The 21,180-nt window shown below is 37.7% G+C and overlaps 1 protein-coding gene across 1 annotated transcript; it reads left to right on the forward strand.

The window, feature by feature from the left end:
- Positions 1-395: 395 nt before the first annotated feature.
- On the forward strand, positions 396-10,929 carry LOC130220665 (zinc finger protein 501-like). Its single transcript, XM_056452883.1, has 2 exons — positions 396-533; positions 9,805-10,929. The coding sequence occupies exon 2, from the start codon at positions 9,810-9,812 to the stop codon at positions 10,752-10,754; it is 945 nt and encodes a 314-aa protein (XP_056308858.1). The 5' UTR covers positions 396-533; positions 9,805-9,809; the 3' UTR covers positions 10,755-10,929.
- Positions 10,930-21,180: the final 10,251 nt, after the last annotated feature.

Raw genomic sequence — 21,180 nt, forward strand, 5'->3', positions numbered from 1 at the left:
AGACATTTATCAGTGTCTGTGTGGCCTTTATATAAACCTCAGGATTGAGTAATTTGCTTAGGGTTGTATCACAACAACAGCAATAAAAAGATTACTACTGCTGATTTATGTACTTTACTATAGTATGATTAAAACACTTTAGTATTTAATACAGTATTTTTTCATATGGGGTGTCTGCTATAGATTTAACTTTCTTGATTAAATGATTCATTTGACTGAACCTGATTTCCTCCTGATGCCCGGTTACCGCTGTAAGTCGCTGTTGCTGTATTGTCCTCTAGATGGCAGTAGTACACAGCACACTGATAGCGGAGGCGCTGGAGTAAAAGCTCAGAACAAGCAACATCAAACTCGTGTTGAAGATGAGAAGAAACAAAGAGGCTACATTTCAGCTTTTATAAACTCTAGAGAGATTATTTAGCGAACACGACACAACTCCTGCCTTTATTCATTATATCCTGGCTCTTGACTGTCAATTCCTCTGTGAAAGCGATCAGGAATAGCGGACTTTTAACGTGTTCATATGTAAACAGGTAACGTTGTGTTTCTCTCCTTATTTATTAGTTCAGATTCCTACTTTCTCAATATTCAAGTGTTTTTCTCTCGGCTGTGTTCCTCTTCAGTGTCGGTTCCCGCGCTGTTTTCAGCTTTGTTTTTGCTTGGTTTTGGCCACTAACCTCTTTATTAAAGCTCTCGATGTAAAAGCTTCTCGCGGTAAAAGCACAGGTTATGATTCCTGTTTACTTTCACACATTCTTATACTTCAGGATTTGTCTGATCTTTATTAGCGGCAAATCAAATGCTGTGTTCACTAATTTCACCCTCATGGACAAATACTGTAGTCATTTATAGTAAATAGTGTAGTATAAATACAAAACACCCAACACTGAACTACATTTTCAACAACTATATCATATGGAATTTTGACATGGCATTTTCCAGGCTTGGAAAAGTTTTGGAAAAACCCACAAAGTTTTATAAATGTCATGGAAATTAGTTAGAAAATTATATAACAAAAAAAATTACAAGCTTTCCCAGTGATGGGTTGCGGCTGGAAGGGCATCTGCTGCGTAAAACATGCTGGATGAGTTGGCAGTTCATTCCGCTGTGGCGACCCTGGATTAATAAAGAGTCGAAGCCGAAAAGAAAATGAATGAATAAATTACAAGCATTGATAAATAAAATATAGTAAAAATAAAAGTGAATTCTAGTTTTCAGGTATTCACTATTCAGGTACTGATATTGAATAATCAACACTGCATAGTCTTCATTGTATATTATTTAATCTTTTTATTAAAGTTATAAAACATTTCTTGTGGCCGGATGTTTTAAACTCTAAAATATTGAAATGTTCACACAGACACCGGCCTTAAAAGGACAGTTCACTCAAAGATCAAAATGTTCTCACTATTTACTCACATTTCACTTGTTTCAATACTATAGGCATTATTAAATTATATTCTCTTTGTGTTCATTTAAAAAAAGCATGTTTGAAACGAGTGAAGAGTGCAATGAAAATAGCGAACTATCTCTTTAAAAATGCATGCAGATGATAAACTTTTACTCCTTCATGATTAAACTCTATTGTAAACTATAATCCCAACATTGCATATCCTGAGATGTGACTATTGCGGATGCACACATTGCGATATCGATGCTGAAACGATATATTGTGCAGCCCTAACTTGAATATAGGTTGATTGTCTTTACTACTTTTCTGTTCTTGGCCAAAAACTTGCTTTCACATTGTTAGTGCTGTTTAAGCATTATCAATATCAATTCTACATAGATATAAAAACATATTTTAACAAAATAGATTGTTGCGTGTTTTATGATATGCTGTAATAAACTTGAACGCTTTGTTTTTCTTATTATTTACCATGTATATGTAGACATTACATTAATCAATAGGTCAAGAAAATTTACTCGAAAGTCTTGGAAAAGTCATGGAGTTTTAGTAGTAAAAGTGTGTTTGAACACTGTTGGTATTATATTCATTGTCAAGATAAAGGTTGATTAATGCCTTTACTAACATGAACAAACAATTAGTAATACATTCATTATGGTATTCATCCATCTTTGTTAACATTATTTAAGTTAAACAACGTTAGTTCATGTTAAATCTCTGTTCATTAACTCATGTTAAGAAGCACAACTTTGGATTTTATTAAGGCATTAGTAAATGTTGAACTATGATTAATTTACAGAATTATTCAGACTTAATATTAGTAAATACATGAATTAATGGACTAAAGTTATTGTAAAGTATTACTGAACTATGAAATGTTAGCTTTGTGTAAAAACAATAATAGGCTGTAAAATTGATGAGCTAAAAATGACTAGTAATGTACTGTAAATATGATGTGTATAATAACAAGCTGTAATTCACTAAATATATAGACAGCAGCAGCTTATGTTTTTCTGGTTTATTTTATTGTCTTTTTGAGCAAGAATCAAGGTTTGATCAGTGTTTTATGTATTTAAAGTCTTAAATTTTATTCCATTTTCCAAAATAAATATACTGTGTAGACATGGGACGATAACTGTTTTAAAGGTATACTGTGGTTTGGAAAAGTCAAGGTTTTAAAACCACCAAAATTTTTCTGCTACCTTTCCTATGGAATGTGTGTAAGATTTTTGTTTGTTTGTTTGTTTGTTTTTAAGTACAACAGTATCTCCAGCAGAAAAGGTACCCAAAGATGCCATTTTAAATTGTAAATAAATCTGTGTTTCTGAAACTATCGAAGACAGCAGAAGTCAATGATTAATTTGAATTATTCAGCCTGACATGTTTACTCAGGGTATCTGCGGGGTCTTAAAACGTGTTAAATTTCAAAAAAAAAAAATTTAGGCCTTAAAAAGTCCACTGAAATATAGTCTTGAAGGTTTTAAATCGTCTAAATCGGGTCTTATTTTTCCATACAAAGCTATACCCAATTGGGCCAACACTCATCCAATCATTAACAATATATTTCAATTTTAAGAAACATTTATTTATTAACTGTGTTTGCTTATTAATATGGTTTAACAACACACTTTACATGCCAATTTGCACATAACAGCTGCACATATAACGTTGTATATAGTAATAAACATGTACATACACTTGTCAATCTGTATATTTGCATTCACTACTTCTATTTTTTAAAATATATTTATTATCTGTTTTTTGTCCTGTCTCTGTAATCCTGTTGCACTGTAGAAGCTCTGTCACCAAAACAAATTCCTCGTATGTGTGAACATACCTGGCAATAAAGCTCTTTCTGATTCTGATTCTGATTAAATTATCTTCCTTACAATAATAATTGTTTTGTAGGATTTTTTTAAGGTTTTAACTTGGCCATTAAAAAAAAGGGCTTAGCTTTGTGTAAGTCTGAAATGTCATTCATTATGGTCTTAAATTTGACTTGATGAAACCTGTAGAAACCCTGTTTCTGCTCCAGAATATTTTAAATGTTTCTCAAAATAAACTATATTGTGTTCAAATAGGGAAATTAGTAGTTTTTACCTAGACATATAAAAAGAATATATTTTAGAGTAGTAATCACAATACCGTGAAACCTTGATATTTTTATCAAATCAAATCACTTTTATTGTCACATCATCAGCAGCACGTGTGCTATGATGAGGAAAAAGCTTAGGTGCTGGCTCCAGACATTGCAAAATACAGATAATGCAAATACAACGACAGAGCAAAATACAGACAGTGCAAATACTACAACATACAACAACATACTCAAAACAGGACAATGTAAAATTGTCAGTGTTGACAGTTATCTAAGCTTATCATGCCGTCAGAATCCTATACTGGCCCATGCCTAGCTGTATGTCAGATCCTAACACTAAACAAGTGATAGACATTCCTGAAATACATTACCTATCTTATACAAAGTGAGGACATATAATAAAGCATTACATTGGTAGCATACACTGAGTGAGCAAAAGGCTCAAGCCAGTGTGCAAGGGATTGCGCAATCTGACGTGAGGCACAGTTTGGGCTGCCTAACCTCGCTTCCTACGCTGTAATTAAACAGGAAACACGCAAAATCATTAACATGATTTCAGTGTCCAGTCACTGCTCAGATGGTGAACCGTTAGACTCGTATAAGGAGTCATATCGACTAGGGTTGTACCATTACTTCATCTTACGATACTATGCCAGCTGAAGTATCACGATACCAAGTAGTATTGAGATGCTGTAATTCATAACTCAAATTATAAAGGAAATTGTCAGAAATACTATATTTCACATGTAATAATAGGTCTTGAATTTAATTAATAATTCCCTTATTATTGAAATATGGATTATTTGGACGTCAATTCACCTATGTATTCATTTTTTGTTTATTTTGTAGATATTTGACCAACCAAAAATACATTAAAATAAAGATGCAAACTACACCAAATGGAATTAGTTTCAAAAAGAGCATTTTTCCAACAAAATTAGGTTATGAAGAGCTCAAAAATGGTTCCCTGTTGCTATTTGGGGTTTTTCATCTATAGTTTTTTAATTCTTATCAGGTAACAATCCAACGTAATTCAAAATTGCAAAAAGATTGTCACGGTTGTTATAGCTACTAAATCATATTGAGAGGAGCAGAAATGAATCGATTCAGATGTGCGTTTGAAACGTCAGAAAACATCAGAAAACTTGCAACCTTAAAGGGCTCCACAGACTATTAAAATGAAAGGATCTATTGTTGCACAAACGTGTGAGTAATTTAGTGACTTTTCCACATGCAACATTATCTATTGTGGACAGACCGTTAATGACGATACTACCGATTACAAACTACAGCGGCACTGCCAGTATTTTAAAGCCATAGTATTGCGATACTACCATAGTACCGGTAAACCGTGCAACCCTAATATTGACACTTGACCACATATCAGTTGTTGCTGAGAGGTTGTCAATAATCCTAAAGCCTAGTTCACACTACATGACTTTAAACATCAGCAGATCGCTGTGCTGTTCACACTACATGACTTGATTTTGTCTTTTAGTTTAACAACTTTTTTTTTTGTTTAAAGGGCACCTATGGTAAAAAATCTACTTGTCAAGCTGTTTGGACAGACATATGTGCATGTATGGTGTATAGACTGTCATATTGGGGTGATATAAGCACACCCAGTGCTTTATTTTCAATTTAACAACATAAAAATCGGTGGACCAATTGAAGTGGTTTTCAAACCGACCGCAACTTTACGTAGGAGTGCGGTCCCCCCCGCCCACCAATATTGATTGACAGGCGCGTCATCATATCCTCAGTTTGTTGATTCACGTCCGCCATTTTCAGCGTGAGTCGAAGCGATATCACTAAAGGAACACGCTAGCTCTATTTTTAGATGCAAGGCTCATTGGGCTCAACACAAGATCAATATTCTCCACATTATCGCTCTAATCAGAATTATTGGTTGTATGTTTAGGTAGGTTTGCAAACATGTGTACTTCTCATTGAGTCTACCTTTAACTTCAGCCGTTTGCATTTCTTGCGATCCCAGAAGCTCCCTGTGATCTTAACTAGCATGCGTTTTAGAATTCTAAACATAGGTTTCTATCAGGGTACACTCAAGTCGACGGCTGGGCGCCGCGGACCGCTGCAGAAACCTGTTTAGAATTCAAAAATGCATGGTGTGACAATTCGGGACACTTCATGTCTCTGCCGCGCCACAGAGAGTGTCTGGTGTGCCGTGTCGCGGCTTCGAGCGGCGCATCCGGTGCCTCAGTCAAAGTTAATTCAGTGTGCGTGGTTATTAGTCTCTGTGTACAAGCTCGGCACTTGAAACTAGCACACAGTTGGATGTAAAACTGTACAAAGACACAAATGATTTTGTACTCTCTGCTTGGTCTGTGTTCGAGCTGTATATGTACGACTGAATGCTGAACCTCTCACTCAAGCTCCTTCTCGCAGTCTGCCTGTCAGACTCTGTTGCAAACGCAGAGCGGGTGAGCTCATGGCCCCGCCCCCTTGTTACGTTGGGCGGGAAGCCGAAACTAATCTACATGTGAAGCAACACACCCATAAATCAGCGAGCTGTGGACACGCCCCCAACATGACACTTTTTAACACATTATAATAAACAAATCTGAATTGTGTTTTAAACTGAACCTAAACTGGCACACTCAGAAGAACCATAATATTAATATTAAATCATAAAAAAGAGGTAAACTATGTGCCCTTTAACAACTTACTTTTTAGTTTAACAACTTTATTTAGTTTAACAATTTTATTTTATTTTTTTTTAGTTTAACAACATTATTAATCCCACCAGGGGCAATGGGGTATATGCCGAAGCATGCTAATAGGACTTTTAATTTGCCAGTAACCTGGGTTAATAGTTTCCAGTGAAGTGTATGCCAATGCAAAATCGGCGCGTTTAAGGTCTGTTTTCTTTAAAAATCAGCGATATCCACTGGCTGAGTGATATCTGATATAAAGTGGGTCTCAGATTGTACAAGAAGCACTGCATTAAATTACATTTTCCCTGCCATGTCTTTATAATATAAGCATTTATTTTACCCCAGTATATTCAATGGAGCTTCTGCGCTAGCCTGCCGATTCTGACGGGTGAGTGGGGGTAAGCGGCTTTTTGTCTCGTTTTAAGCTTAAGCAACTGAATAAATGCCAAGGTCTGTTTAACTGATTGTATTTGAATTACATTACAACATCGATGCTGTATAAGGAATCGTATAAAATGGAAAAAAACTCACAATAACCGGTCACCGGAAGTTTATCAGTATGGCAAACACACTAGCTCGGCATGTACTCTATTAGAGTTGTAGCACTTCATGATACAACAAACACATAAAGTGACAAATCACTTACAAACAGTATTAAAAAACACAATCCAGCATGCTTCATAACAACTTCATAAATAGTACTAAAAAACAAAGGAAAGACACATGTATTAAAATGAAAATTTAAAACTTGCTAAAATGTAAGGTTGTAAAGCCTTATTGCCTCAGGAACAAAGGTAAATATATATATATATGTATATGTGTGTGTGTGTAAGAAGAGCATTTGATGCTTCTAAACCTTCTTCCAGAGGGCAACAGAACTGAAGAGGCTTCAGGGGATGGGAGTCATCTCCTATCACACTTTGAGTTTTCCATTGCATTTGCTGTTCGTGTAACTCTGCTAGACTCCGTAGAGGTAAACCAATAATCTTGGAGCAAGTCTTGATTAAGTTTTGAAGGCGATTTTTGTCTCTAACAGAAAGTGAGGAGAACCAGTATAAAAAGGAAAAGCTTAATAAACTCTCGATATAGGTGGTATAAAAAATTCTCCGTATATGTTTTCTACACAGAAAGAGTTCAGGGAACATACATTCTCTGATCCGCTTTCTTAGCAACAGCTTCTGAGTTCTGCTGGAACTTTAATGTACTCGTGTAAGAAGGCCACATTCCCTTGCAGCTCGTCCATCTTATGTCTAAGTAAGCGCACGCTGGATAGTATAATATTGGGCAATGTCTGTAATGCGCTTTCAACCTGCGCTTGACACCTCCACGCTTGCCTCTTCTCCTTTTAGCGTGAATTCTCGACTTGACTTGACTTGACTTTGAGTTTATTAATCCCCAAAGGGAAATTCATGTTGTTTAAATATACACAAACATACAATGTTCTCCTCACCGATGGCTGAATTCCACAATAGTTCCATACACTCTCAGAAGTGTTCCTCCATAATTCCACAGGAATGCCGCACATTGGATGTGTGGACCCAGGAGCTGAGCGAAGGTTCAGGATGAATTCACGTGTGAGCTCTTCATTGTTGATTTGTCCCAAAAGAAAAAAGCAAGGCTCCAGTCAGAAGAGTAAACAGCTGATACGGAAATCGCTGTGAACTCGACATCTTCGCTCAATCACAATCACAATCGCTCAATTAATCTCTGTGGTGTTCCCACTATGTAAAGGATCTACAACAGGCATGTCCAAGCTCGGTCCTGGAGGGCCGGTGTCCTGCAAAGTTTAGTTCCAACCCCAATCAGACACACCTGGGCTAGCTAATCAAGCACTTACTAGGCTTTCTAGAAACATCCGTGCAGGTGTGTTGAGGCAAGTTGGAGCTAAAATCTGCAGGACACCGGCCCTCCAGGACCGAGTTTGGACATCCATGATCTACAAGAACTTGTTCGCCAACAGCTCAGTCAAGCTACCAAACCACAGCCAGGACTATTGAGGGAGGAGACATCTGAAAAAGCTGAACACTATTGGCAAGAGGGGTCTGGATGCAGACCTGGTGCAGTGCAATCTGAGCTGCATCTGATGCTTTTTAATGCACTCACCTAACCCTACCCGTAACAGTGACGTCACTCACTCCATTGAGTGCATTGTGTCTGGCATTGCATCGCTGAGTGATGCAATCTCAGCTTGCATCATAAAGGCTGCATCCAGATACTATTGCTATTGGCTGCTGGTGTGCTGATGACATCACTGACAGCGCTTCAAGCGTTCAAGGGAGCATTTAAAAACATCAGTCAGCTGATGCGTCAGCGGATTAATCGCTCCTCTGCAAGGTTCAAGTGGATAGATGTGGCTTTAACACTAGTACTACAGAGGCAGTCAGAGAGTGTTTAATTTTTATCATTTAATAACTCTTTGAAACAGTGATGTGCGGTGAGACGCTCGCTCTTTCAGGGTCAGATTTACAAATATATGCACTCAATTTATTTGCCAACGTCTTGAATGTCTTATTTACATTCAAAGCTTCTATTGAGATATTAAAATTAAGCTTTGAATGTCTGTCATCATGGTGGCGGAGTAGGTAGTCGCCTCACAGCAAAAAGGTCACTGGTTTGAGCCTCGGCTGGGTCAGTTGGCGTTTCTGTGTGGAGTTTGCATGTTCTCCCTGTGTTTGTGTGGGTTTCCTCCGGGTGCTCCGGTTTCCCCCACAGTCCAAAGACATGCGGTACAGGTGAATTGGGTTGGCTAAATTGTCCGTAGTTTATGAGTGTGAATGAGTGTGTGTGGATGTTTCCCAGAGATGGGTTGCAGCTGGAAGGGCATCCGCTGTGTAAAAACGTGCTGGATAAATTGGCGGTTCATTCTGCTGTGGCGACCCCAGACTAATAAAGTGACTGAGCCGAAAAGAAAATGAATGAATGAATGTCTGTCATCATATTTTATGACACCATTACCCTACAAATATTATCTTTTGGTAATACAGCCTATAAATATGTAGTTAAGATACTAGAACATGTTGGCGGCCATAGCCTAGTGGTTAGAGTGTTAACATATAGCACCCAGGTGCTCGCGGCGACCCGAGTTTGATTCCCGGCTTGAGGTCCATTGCCGATCCTTCCCATTTATTTGCTGCCTATACTTACCTGTCTGTAAATCTCCACTGTCCTATCAATAAATGTGAAAACCCCTATAAAAAAAAGATACTAGAACATGCAAAGGTCTGGGTCTCACTTTCATTTTCACTTTCAAACAGGAGCTATACAGCAGCACAGAATATGCCGTTTTGAAAGATGTATCTAAAGTAAATTTATGTTTTTGCTATCAGAAAGTTATGTTAGCAGGAATTTGCTCTGCAAAAATTCACGCTTATTTAAAGTCACAGCAAAAAGTAGCAGACATGCATGCAGTCATTTTGAGCAATATGGTAATTAAAGGTAAAAATGCTCAGTTCGTTATGGTTTTGTAATGTAAACAAAAAAACAATGTTAGAAATACACATATATTTAGGAAACATCAGGGTGTTATAGATATGTTAGTTTTATTTCAAAGTAGCGGTGGTCAACTTTCACTTTCTTCACCTTTTTTAAAACCTTTTGAAGCAGTCTGTTTATTTTTATTTCAGGCCTGATGGAGGAGACACACCGTCATGAGAAAATGAGTGAAAAAACTGACTCACTGAAGAGAAAAGACAAGAAAAAGTTCACCTGCACTCAGTGTGGAATAAGTCTGGCAAAGAAACATGGTCTCGAGTATCACATGAGGATTCACAATGGAGAGAGACCATTCACATGTACTCAGTGTGGGATGACTTTCAGACACTCATCAAACCTTAGTAGACACATGATGATCCACACTGGAGAGAAACCATACACATGTTCTCAGTGTGGGGAGATTTTCAGACACTCATCATCCCTTAGTAAACACATGTTGATCCACACTGGAGAGAAAAGACACAAATGTGATCAGTGCTGCAAAACATTTTTGATGGCATCAGGGCTGAGGAGACACCTTGGGGTTCATACAAAGGAGAAGCCTTATTCATGCACTGTGTGTGGAAAGAGCTTCACACGTCAAAATCATTTAGGAATTCATCAGAAGATCCACACCGGTGTGAGGGAGTACATGTGCTTTAAGTGTGTGAAAACCTTTCGTACGGCTGAACAATTGAAAGCACATGAGAGAACTCACACTGGAGAGAAACCTTACATTTGTTCACACTGCAACAAGAGATTTGCTTATTCAGGAGCTCTGAAAAGACATGAGAGGATGCACGCTGCAGAGAAACCGTACAAGTGTTCACACTGTGACAAAAGATTCAGCTTTTCAGAAAATCTGAAAAGACATGAGAGGGTTCACACAGGAGAGAAACCTTATAAGTGTTCACACTGTGACAAGAGATTCGGTGGTTTCGGAAACCTGAAAAGCCATGAAAGGGTTCACACTGGAGAAAAACCTTACAAGTGTTCACACTGCGACAAGAGATTCAGTTTTTCAGAAAATCTGAAAAGACACGTGAAGATTCACACTAGAGAGAAACCTTGTAACCTTGGGGGTGAAAAAGTCACCACATAAACAGCATATCTGCTTTGTTGCTGTTTAGATGATTAATTCACACACAGGTGATAATTGTATGAAGAACACAACGACCCACTCAACATCCAAGTTAACTCCAGAACAAATGGACAAACACAAACTTTCTTCCAGACAGAAATAAATCCTTTCTGAATTTCATATATTACAAATCAACAGATCATCATCAAAACGATAATAGCAAACTTTTAATTTTGACACACTTGAGATTTTAAGAACCGAGTTGGGGCACCACTGGTTTAGATCATAGGTCTCAAACTTCTGGAGGGCTGCAGCTCTGCACAGTTTTGCTCCAACCTTAATCATACAGAGCTGATCCAACTAATCGAGGTGTTCAAGAGTCATGAAAACCTTCATTAGTTTTATCAGCTGTGTTTGATCAGGGTTACAGCTAAACTGTGCAGAGCTACGGCCCTCCATGAACTGAATTTGAGACCTATGGTTTAGATGATGACACTATGCTATCTGAACCGTCCCCAGGCCTGTTTCCCGGATCAATTGAGAAGTGTGAGTGCTCTGAATCAAGCTCAGGCGTGGTTTAGTTGGCCGGCCCTGGCTCCGTTGGAAGAGGTGTGCCAGAGTGCAGTTCACTTGTTCTCAGGTGCCTGAGCCCGAGCCTAAAGACGAGATGTGACTTTTAAGGGACTATTTCATATGGATTTATTAATCGTTCTTACTGTTCAGTGAACACGAACTGTCATACGTTATTAAAGACGCAAACCCCTCACTGCATGACAGCTGCACCTTTAGCAAACCTCCTAATTCCTGCAGCACGAGGAGTTTATGATTGTTTATGAGCATCAAAATGGCTGATCTGTTTGGCGAAATATGTGACTGCGTGTCACTGCATCCCAAACGACTAAAACGATATGACTAAAGAAATCTCCACTGTGCTGAGCGGGAGCGCTTCTTACTGAACTGCGCATAATCGATGACGTAAGCATGCTCGGGCTCAAATGCAATGTGAGTGCGAGCCGTCGACGGAGATGGGAGGGGGGAGGGGGGACGAGCGTGCTTCAGCCCGGTTCAAGGCAACTGTACATAGTGTGAGTACACCTTTAATGTATCTGTTACCGAGACTAAGTTTGATACTTGCGTTCTCTTGCTGTTTGAAAAGAGTGCTGATATAGTTCACTGAGGCTCCAGTTAATCTTTGCTGAAGTTGGTTGACGAGAGAGAACCAGTTTGCATCCGAGAATCTTTGATGAATGTAAAGACAAAGCCAGCGCCTGGCACAGCTTGGGGTGTGGTTGGAGAAGACTTGGGTCTACATCTTCCCCTGTGATCCCTGGTTGATCGGAAGAACTCTCTGGGTGGTGGCCTTGGTCACTACCTTTTATAAGGATGGTGTTGTACCACCCTAAGGAGCTGAGGCGACCAATAAGAAGATTTCCTTCCCATGAAAACTTTTACGCTTCTTTGTTCCTAAGTTTGGTGATTTGCATATGCATTCTGGGTTAAATTAGCTCTGCATGGGCATCAAACACAAACTATTTATGATCTTGTTTAACTGTGGTAGTGTAAATTATTAATTCCAGTAGTAATATAACACAGAAGATTAATACATGAGCAAGATTCTTGTTGCAAACACTTGATTACACATAGAGAGGGAATAAAGAGTTACGTTAAAAGAAGCGTAAGTATTAAGTTGGGTTATATACGAGCATGACCATGTCCTTGTCCAACAGAGCACACAGCATGTTCCTTTCCCTGTTGTGAATACCTTTGGAATCGGAATACACACAGACAATTTCTTTTGCTGCATGGGAGAAGTTGATTGTGCATTATTTGTTAAATAAAGCAAAATAGAAAAGTGTCTAATCTGCCACATTCATTACAAACATTTTACATTTATGCTCTACACCAGGGGTGGGCAAACTCGGTCCTGGAGGGCCGGTGTCCTGCACAGTTTAGCTCCAACACTAATCAAACACACCTGAACAAGCTAATCAGTATCTGCAAGATCACAAGAAATCTATAAGCAGGTGTGTTTGATTAGAGTTGGTGCTAAACTGTGCAGGACACGGCCCTCCAGGACCGAGTTTGCCCACCCCTGCTCTACACCATTAAGTGCCATAGTGTGATGAGTTGTACCCCCACACTCCAAGCACAATACCTTATTAGTCCAGCTCCATTAAGGGGTCCGTCACACCAAATGACCCACCAAAATCCCCCAGGTGACCCAGTAGCAGTAGAGTGCAGTCCGTTCCAGTTCAGTACAGCTCAAGATCTTCAGGTTCAGTGAGCAGATGTTGACTCTGACTAAGATGAGATAACAAGACAGCCAAACTTCCACATCTGTTACTTTTCTTTCCGTTGAGAGTCTAGTTAAGTTTAGTGTGCCGCGAAGCTAGAAGTCAACATGACTGCAGTCTTTTGTCGTCTTAATCGTGAACCTCCACATTTCACTCTAAGGTTCACATGAACAATGGACCAGCTCCACAAGTCCCAAACCAAGCACGACAGTGGCAAGAAACAACTTCACCAATTGACGAAAGAGATGGAAAAAACAGGCTCACCTGGGCACGACCAGTTCTCCTCTGGCTAAACATCATGTGCAGAGCTGCAGTCTAGGTGCCGGAGGCTGGAGAAAGTTGGACTTCCATTGTGCAGAAGCTACCGGTCTGAGTAGGTCACTGGAGGGTGTTCAGGCAAGCCCAGGTGATCAATGCAGAGACTCATCTGTCAAAGGGGTTTTTCAGGAATCAGTCTCATGCTCTCCACTTGTCCATGACCACCAGAGCATCTGCTCAGGATATGGGCCGAGTCCAGGATTATGGAGACCTCGGGATAAGGAGAAACAGACTAACATAAGCATAGATGCCGTTCAAATTATGAATTCTTTATATGAAGAGTTTCTGGCTATGGTTGACCAAATTAATTCAGCCTATCAATCAGAAGGATTTCAAAAGTTATGCGTTTGGGATTTATGTGCATGCTAATGAAAAGAGATGTGTCTTTAGTCTAGGTTTAAACTGACAAGAGTGTGTCTGTCACAAAAATGCTAGAGAGGTTGTTCCAGAAATCTGAAACATTATATATACAGTGGAAACGGTCAGTATTCAGACCCTCTCAAATTTTTCACTCTTTGTTATATTTCAGCCATTTGCTAAAATAATTTAAGGTATTTTTTCCTCATTAAACTACACACAGCAGCCCATATTGACAGAAAAATGACTGAATTGGTGACAGTTTTGCAGATTTATTAATTCAAGAAATATCACATGGTCGTAAATATTCAGACCCTTTGCTCAGTATTTAGTAGAAGCACTCATTTGATCTGATACAGCCATGAGTCTTTTTGGGAAAGATGTAACAAGTTTTTTACACCTGGATTTGGGGATCCTCTCCAGTTCTGTCAGGTTGGATGGTAAATGTTGGTGGACAGCCATTTTTATGTTTCTTCAGTGATGCTCAATTGGGTTTAAGTCAGGGCAGTCAAGAACAGTCACTCAGTTGTTGTGAAGCCACTCCTTTATTTTTAAGCTGTTTGCTGGATTTGCTCTTCAGTATTTGGACTCTCAGTAGTGATTATTAAACCACACTGAACTGAGCTAAACTGAACTGAACTTAAACACTACAAATTGAACTACACTGTTCCTATTTACTATGACCTTTTATGTGAAGCTGCTTTGACACAATCTACATTGTATAAGCGCTATACAAATAAAGGGGAATTGAAAATTGAATTGAATTGAAATGACACCTTTATTCTCTGAAAACATATTTCTAAAGGTGTTGTTGACTTGATATTTACACTGGATGTTGGTTGTAACCAAAGAAATTCATACATGCAAAGAAAACAAAACTAATTAGTTTACAAAATAAGTTGTGTAATAAAATGAAAGGATGCAGGGGAAAAATAATGAACACGTGAATAAAGGCAGGTGTAGTTCAGCAGTAAAAGCCCAGACAGCAGCTGAAATCTTTCAGTAGTTCTTCAGCAAAAGAAAATCCAGCTGTAGAATATACAATATATATATATATATATATATATATATATATATATATATATATATATATATATATATATATATATATATATATATATACACACACACACACACATTTTTTTTCCACTTGTCCCCTCTAATGTCAAGTACAACCCTACTTGACTGTTCTTAAAAAGTTAAGCAGCTGCTAAACTTAAATCTAAAGCATTAACATATAGTAGCCTATTCATCAAAACCCGAGAATGTTGATGGAAATTAATACATATACTACAATTTACTATAGTATTTTTTAATGTGGGGTACCAGCTAAATTAGTTTTGTTTGTCCTATGATGAGTTGAACTTAAACAAGAAGTTGTTAACTTTTTTTAGTGTGTATTTATTGTCTGCTTAACATTGATTTTGCTTTCTTGTCAAGTTAATTAGTTTTACTGAACCTGATTTCCTCCTGGAGCCTATTTAAGGGAACTATAGGTTACAACATTGTTGGAATATTAGGTTGTCAAGCTTTTAAATCTCTAGTAGGCTACCAATATTGATAGATGGTCGATCGATGGAAAACCTGGAGCTGAGCGGATACTAAGTACACTGCAGGGCTGTAGAAATTCTTGCCGCTCCACTCACATACTCTGATGCTGTTGTGGAAAATTTTTCTAGTTCTAAACATTTCTTTCTATATTCAGGAAACAAAATAAGACTGAACAGAAATTATAGATTACTATAGTATGGTTAAAAACACTAGTATTTACTATAGTATTTTTTCATGTGCTGTAAATTACACTTTTGTCTGTCCTATGATGAGTTGAACTAAAATAAGTCATTTATTTATTTATTTATTTATTGTCTGTTTAACTTAGATTTTGAAATGATTAATTTGACTGAACCTGATTTCCTCCTGGAGCCCGGTTACCGCTGTAAGTCGCTGTTGCTGTATTGTCCTCTAGATGGCAGTAGCACACAGCACACTGATAGCGGAGGCGCTGGAGTAAAAGCTCAGAACAAGCAACATTAAACTCGTGTTGAAGATGAGAAGAAACAAAGAGGCTACACTTCAGCTTTTATAAACTCTAGAGAGATTATTTAGCGAACACGACACAACTCCTGCCTTTATTCATTATATCCTGGCTCTTGACTGTCAATTCCTCTGTGAAAGCGATCAGGAATAGCGGACTTTTAACGTGTTCATATGTAAACAGGTAACGTTGTGTTTCTCTCCTTATTTATTAGTTCAGATTCCTACTTTCTCAATATTCAAGTGTTTTTCTCTCGGCTGTGTTCCTCTTCAGTGTCGGTTGCCGCGTTGTTTTCAGCTTTGTTTTTGCTTGGTTTTGGCCACTAACCTCTTTATTAAAGCTCTCGATGTAAAAGCTTCTCGCGGTAAAAGCACAGGTTATGATTCCTGTTTACTTTCACACATTCTTATACTTCAGGATTTGTCTGATCTTTATTAGCGGTAAATCAAATGCTGTGTTCACTAATTTCACCCTCATGGACAAATATTGGAGTCATTTATAGTAAATAGTGTAGTATAAATACAAAACACCCAACACTCTACTACATTTTCAACAACTATATTACAACACACCACAGTTTACCACAGTAACATGTAGTGCATTTTATCGTTTCACCATAGTTACTGCTTCAGCATTGAGTTCACAGTGGTAAATACTATAATACATAAAGCACAATACACTTTATTACAGCATGGTTCAAATCACTATAGTATTTACTATAAATTACTGTGGTATTTGAGTGTAGAATCCTGGGTATCATTTGAAAGTAATTAATATATTTTTGTCAGGATAAAGGTTGCTTAATACATTTACTAAAATGAACAATTAGTAATACATTCATTGCGGTATTCATCCATCTTTGTTAACATTATTTAACTTAACGTTAAATCTCAACATTAACTAATGTTAACAAGCACAACTTTGTATTTTATTAATGCATTAATAAATAATTTACAGAATTATTCATACTTAATATTAGTAAATACATTAATTAATGGACTAAAATTATTGTAAAATATTACAGAACTATGGATTGTTAGTTTTGTGGAAAAAAAATAGACCGTAAATTGATTTGTTGTGTTTCACACATCGGCTCTCATCGGTTTAATGTCGGAGCTTAGCCTGATTCAGCATTTAGTATTGGCGTCGTAGTGTCGGGTCTGGTTAGTTATTCAGTATCAAATCAGACCACGAGTGTGATGTAGTGAAGTGACGTAGCAAGTAAACAATACAAGCCAAGAAGGAGCACAAACAGGCCGGCTGTAATTTCACCACATTTCTCAAATATTGGCAAACGATATGATTATGATTATTAGATAATCAGACATGTCGTCACTTTGTTATTATAAGGTTGTATCTGCGTTCTGAATGATTTTGAGATATTGAGTTTAAGTTTTTGCGTCCCATAGCAAACAGTATGTGTGTAACATTTATTTTTTAAATAAAGTCTTAAAATGTAAAAAACATATAAAAACATCCCATAATTTAAATAAAACATTATTTAATAAGAATATGTCGATAACTCAGTTTTGACAAAAATGTCAGACAGAACCTTATAATTCTAAGGTGACGATATGTGCTCGAGTGAATCCCTCTATAGTGAGTGACAATAACTGTAAAAGGTACTAAATTCTGCTTTCTTTACTCTTTGTCTGTGCATGTTGGAAGTTTGGTTTCCTGACATCAAAGTTATAACAAGATTTGGCCCACCAAAACATATTTTATGTTGTAAAACACTATTATTGTGCAGTTGCCTCTAGCCACTTGTGTTTTTGACCTGCCACCTAGTCGACATTTAAAGTACTGCATTCAGATTAGTTTCACTTTCATTTTCTCTCAGTGTACGGTTGAGAGTAACACACATGTGTTTTAATTCTGTGGCTGATTTAAACGGTAAAACATATGTCCACGAGTGCTCTATTTTTACTAAAGCTCTATATTAACGAGTCGTTTGATTATTATCAGTTTTATTCCACTTGTAATTAGTTTTACAAACAGTTCTATATAGCTGGTGGTGTAACAAACACACCTGCCAACACTCTCATTTTCTTGTGAATGTGAAAACCTCTTCGGGTTTGCGCAGCTATTTTTTGAGAGGTGTTTGCTGCGATGTGTTGCAATGTGTAACCCTAATTTTCCCTTTTTGGACCACGTTGTTTAAGTAGTAAATCTATTTGCGCCACTTTGTGGACTCATAGGTGTGCTGGTATTGAAAAGAGGTGTGTTAAGGCACATTGTTGGTGCATTGCTATTTTGAGGAACTAAAACAGACAGCTGAAAGCAGGCCTAAAGTCCAGTGCTTACACATTGCCTAATACACACAGGATGTATAGCAATACACAAATATCTTTACAAATGAAAAAGAATTAATTTTATATAATTTTAATTAATTTAAATTTTATATTAATTATTTTCTATATAAATATAAAAACCACTGCCTCCATGCCTTCATCTCGGGGGGCTTTTTCAATTTATTCATGACAACTTGATTTTGTATGTTGTTATTATTATTAGCGTTAGTATTATTTATTACATGCATATTTATATTTGTTTTATTAAAAACAAGCTTAGATTTGCCCACCTGTCAGGTTTTGGACCATATAGGGCATAGCATGTGTGTTTGGATATAAATCCACACTTCGTTATTATTGTTCACTTATTCCTAGTTTTAAAACAAATCTTTGGGCTTAACAGACTAAATTAAATATGTAGGCTTATGGATGTCTTCAGTGGAGTGCGGACAACACCGTTTCCTTATCCACGAAAGAGAAAGTGAAAGTGAAAGTAAATAGGCCGATTGGAGGAGGCTCGTTCTTTATCCTCACGCTGCAGATGGTCTGTTTATTTGTTTTCTCGCTAGTAAAGCGTTGATCTTTTCCACTTTCAAAGTCCGCCATGTAAATAGCAAATGCGCCATGGCTCAACGCAACCAGGCCCGGATTAGCTAATCGGGAGGACTGGGAGAATTGCTGGTGGGCCGGTTTGTTGTTTTGCCACAAGGGCCGGTGTCCCTAGCTGCTTTCACTCTCAGCAGTCGCACTTTTTCATTTATTTATTTGACCATAGCCTCACTCTTTTTTTGTTCATTATTATCCCGCAGCTCCGCGCTTTTTATTCATTTTCTCGCAGCCCCATGAGCAAAATGCAGCCTGCAGGTTAATGATGATTATTATTGTTCGACCCCAAACAGCGGCACCTTATTGAATGTAAGAATTAGAATAATTAATATTAATGAATATTACACTTCAATGAAAATCAGATGATTCACTACATTAATAAATCTGACATAACTTGATCAGAAATCTAAAAAGGGGAGAAAACCGTTACACAATACTGCATATCTATAAAGAATTTTGCACAGAATATATATTCAGATATTGCAGGAAAGGACAGCAGCTGTTTCCTTAAAAAGATGTGATCGTGTCATTAGAAACTGAATTGGAAATGACGTTATTTTAATATAGTCAGTCGTGAACTGAGGTGGGCCGGTCTAAGGCTTGAAATTCCAGGGCTGAAAAGGAGTCCTACAACTAATTCTTAAAGGGAATGGGAGATGACACTCTGATTGATTTATTTTCATAACACACCCATAACTCATTAAGAAAATAAGCACAACACTGTTAGACCATGCACCGCAGCGTGAAGCAAATTTTTTCATCCTTAAAATAGCAAAAGTGGATTCGGACACACCCTTAATGCTTTCGTGCCCTGCGCTTTAGACTTTGCGTCTAGATCGTTAAAATAGAGCCCTAGGTTTCAATTAGTAACATTGGAAACATCACAAAGCGAAATTCCAAGAGTGTTGTTTTAATGGAATTTAATAACGCACGTCAAATGGAAAGAAAAAAAAAACGTCCGCATTTTGTGATGTGTGTGTGCGCGGTCTTCTACTGATAGCCGCGTGTGTGGATCTTGTCATAAAATGCGGCATAAAGTCCTACATGACGGTAATAGTTTGATTGCAGTGTTTGCTTCAGTAATGCCACTAATATCTGCATACTCCACATGTCTTAATTCCATTTCTGTTTAGTTCAGTTATGACTTTAGTCGGATTAATGTGATCAAAAATTGCTGTTTACATGGGGACTCTTAACCAAAGTATTGTCTTAATTGTATTAAAGTATTGTTGCCCATGTAAACATACTCAATGACTCAAGCACACCATCAGGGCTCTGCGAACCTGACTTTGCGAAGCAGCATTTTCTGTATGTACGTACATCAAAAAAGCAAGTAGGCTATGGCTCACATTTATTGACAGTGGAAGATGATTTACGGTTAGTCGTGTCAGGAATCCAACTGGGGTGTTAATAACTACTATGAAGCGTTTTTCGGGCGGCAACTGTGATCAGATCCTATACCAATGTTGTCTGCCTGGGGGTTTCACAGACCATACCAAAATACTGAGCGGGAGAGGGGGGGATGGTTGACATTACGGGAGTTTTCCTAGAGAAATAACAAAACGGGAAGGTGGCAGGAAATGGGTCTGAAATACGGGAGACTCCCGGGAAAAACAGGAGTTTTGGCTGGAATGTAGTGAACTGCATCCATGTTAGCACGTCACGTTTGATGTGGTAATTTCACAGTAGGAATACACACAGGTTCGAAGACTCGTTCGAACCACCTACAGTGCAAAGTCATTATAGCTTGCGCAGAATAGACCCAGCTCCCAACCCAACTTTGAGAATATATTAACGGCGATATTTTTTTTTATCGCCCGATAAGAGTCTCGCATTAATGCAGCACTTTAACGGTGCTAACGGCCCACCACTAATAGGTAAATATATATATATATATATATATATATATATATATATATATATATATATATATATATATATATATATATATATATATATATATATATTTAATGTGTGTGTGTGTGTGTCTCATCTTCCTTCCTTCTCAACTGAGTAATGCATAGTAAACAATTTGGGGCTCAAGTTTTCAAAATAAAAGTCACACTTACATAAGTTAAATGTAAGCTTGAAAATTACCATTGCTGTCTCAACAGAAAATGTTTGGTTTATTAAACGCAGCCTGAGGTGGGAATATTAATGATCTCAGAGCCTTTTTTATGATCTCTCAGCTGCATATGAGTCGTGCTTTCTAGATGACGTCAAGTACTCGTCAGCTCCGGATGAACAACCTAAAGTAGGCATACATGCAAATGTGGAGGGCATGGCCCGAGAGTCTCATCACAGTTTGCTTTGGCTTCTAATTGTTCCGTTGTCCACTGTGGTTTTAAACTCGCGGAATTTACATGAAAATGAGGAAACTGAAGTTTGGAAAACTGAAAGAGGAAAATGAAGGCTCACAGTATGGTAATTTCCATATACTGAGCTTTTATTATTTTACTATGCCTTGGTATACCCAGATTTTCATTATAGGGCACCTTTAAAATAATTAATTTAAAATGCAGTATTTTTATTTTATTTCAGGCCTG

The sequence above is a fragment of the Danio aesculapii genome, chromosome 3, assembly GCF_903798145.1.
Source record: "Danio aesculapii chromosome 3, fDanAes4.1, whole genome shotgun sequence".
In the NCBI taxonomy this organism is placed as follows: domain Eukaryota; kingdom Metazoa; phylum Chordata; class Actinopteri; order Cypriniformes; family Danionidae; genus Danio; species Danio aesculapii.

Excerpts from the sequence above, each read along its gene's own strand:
- LOC130220665 (XM_056452883.1), top strand. The coding sequence starts at position 9,810 with ATGGAGGAGACACACCGTCATGAGAAAATGAGTGAAAAAACTGACTCA.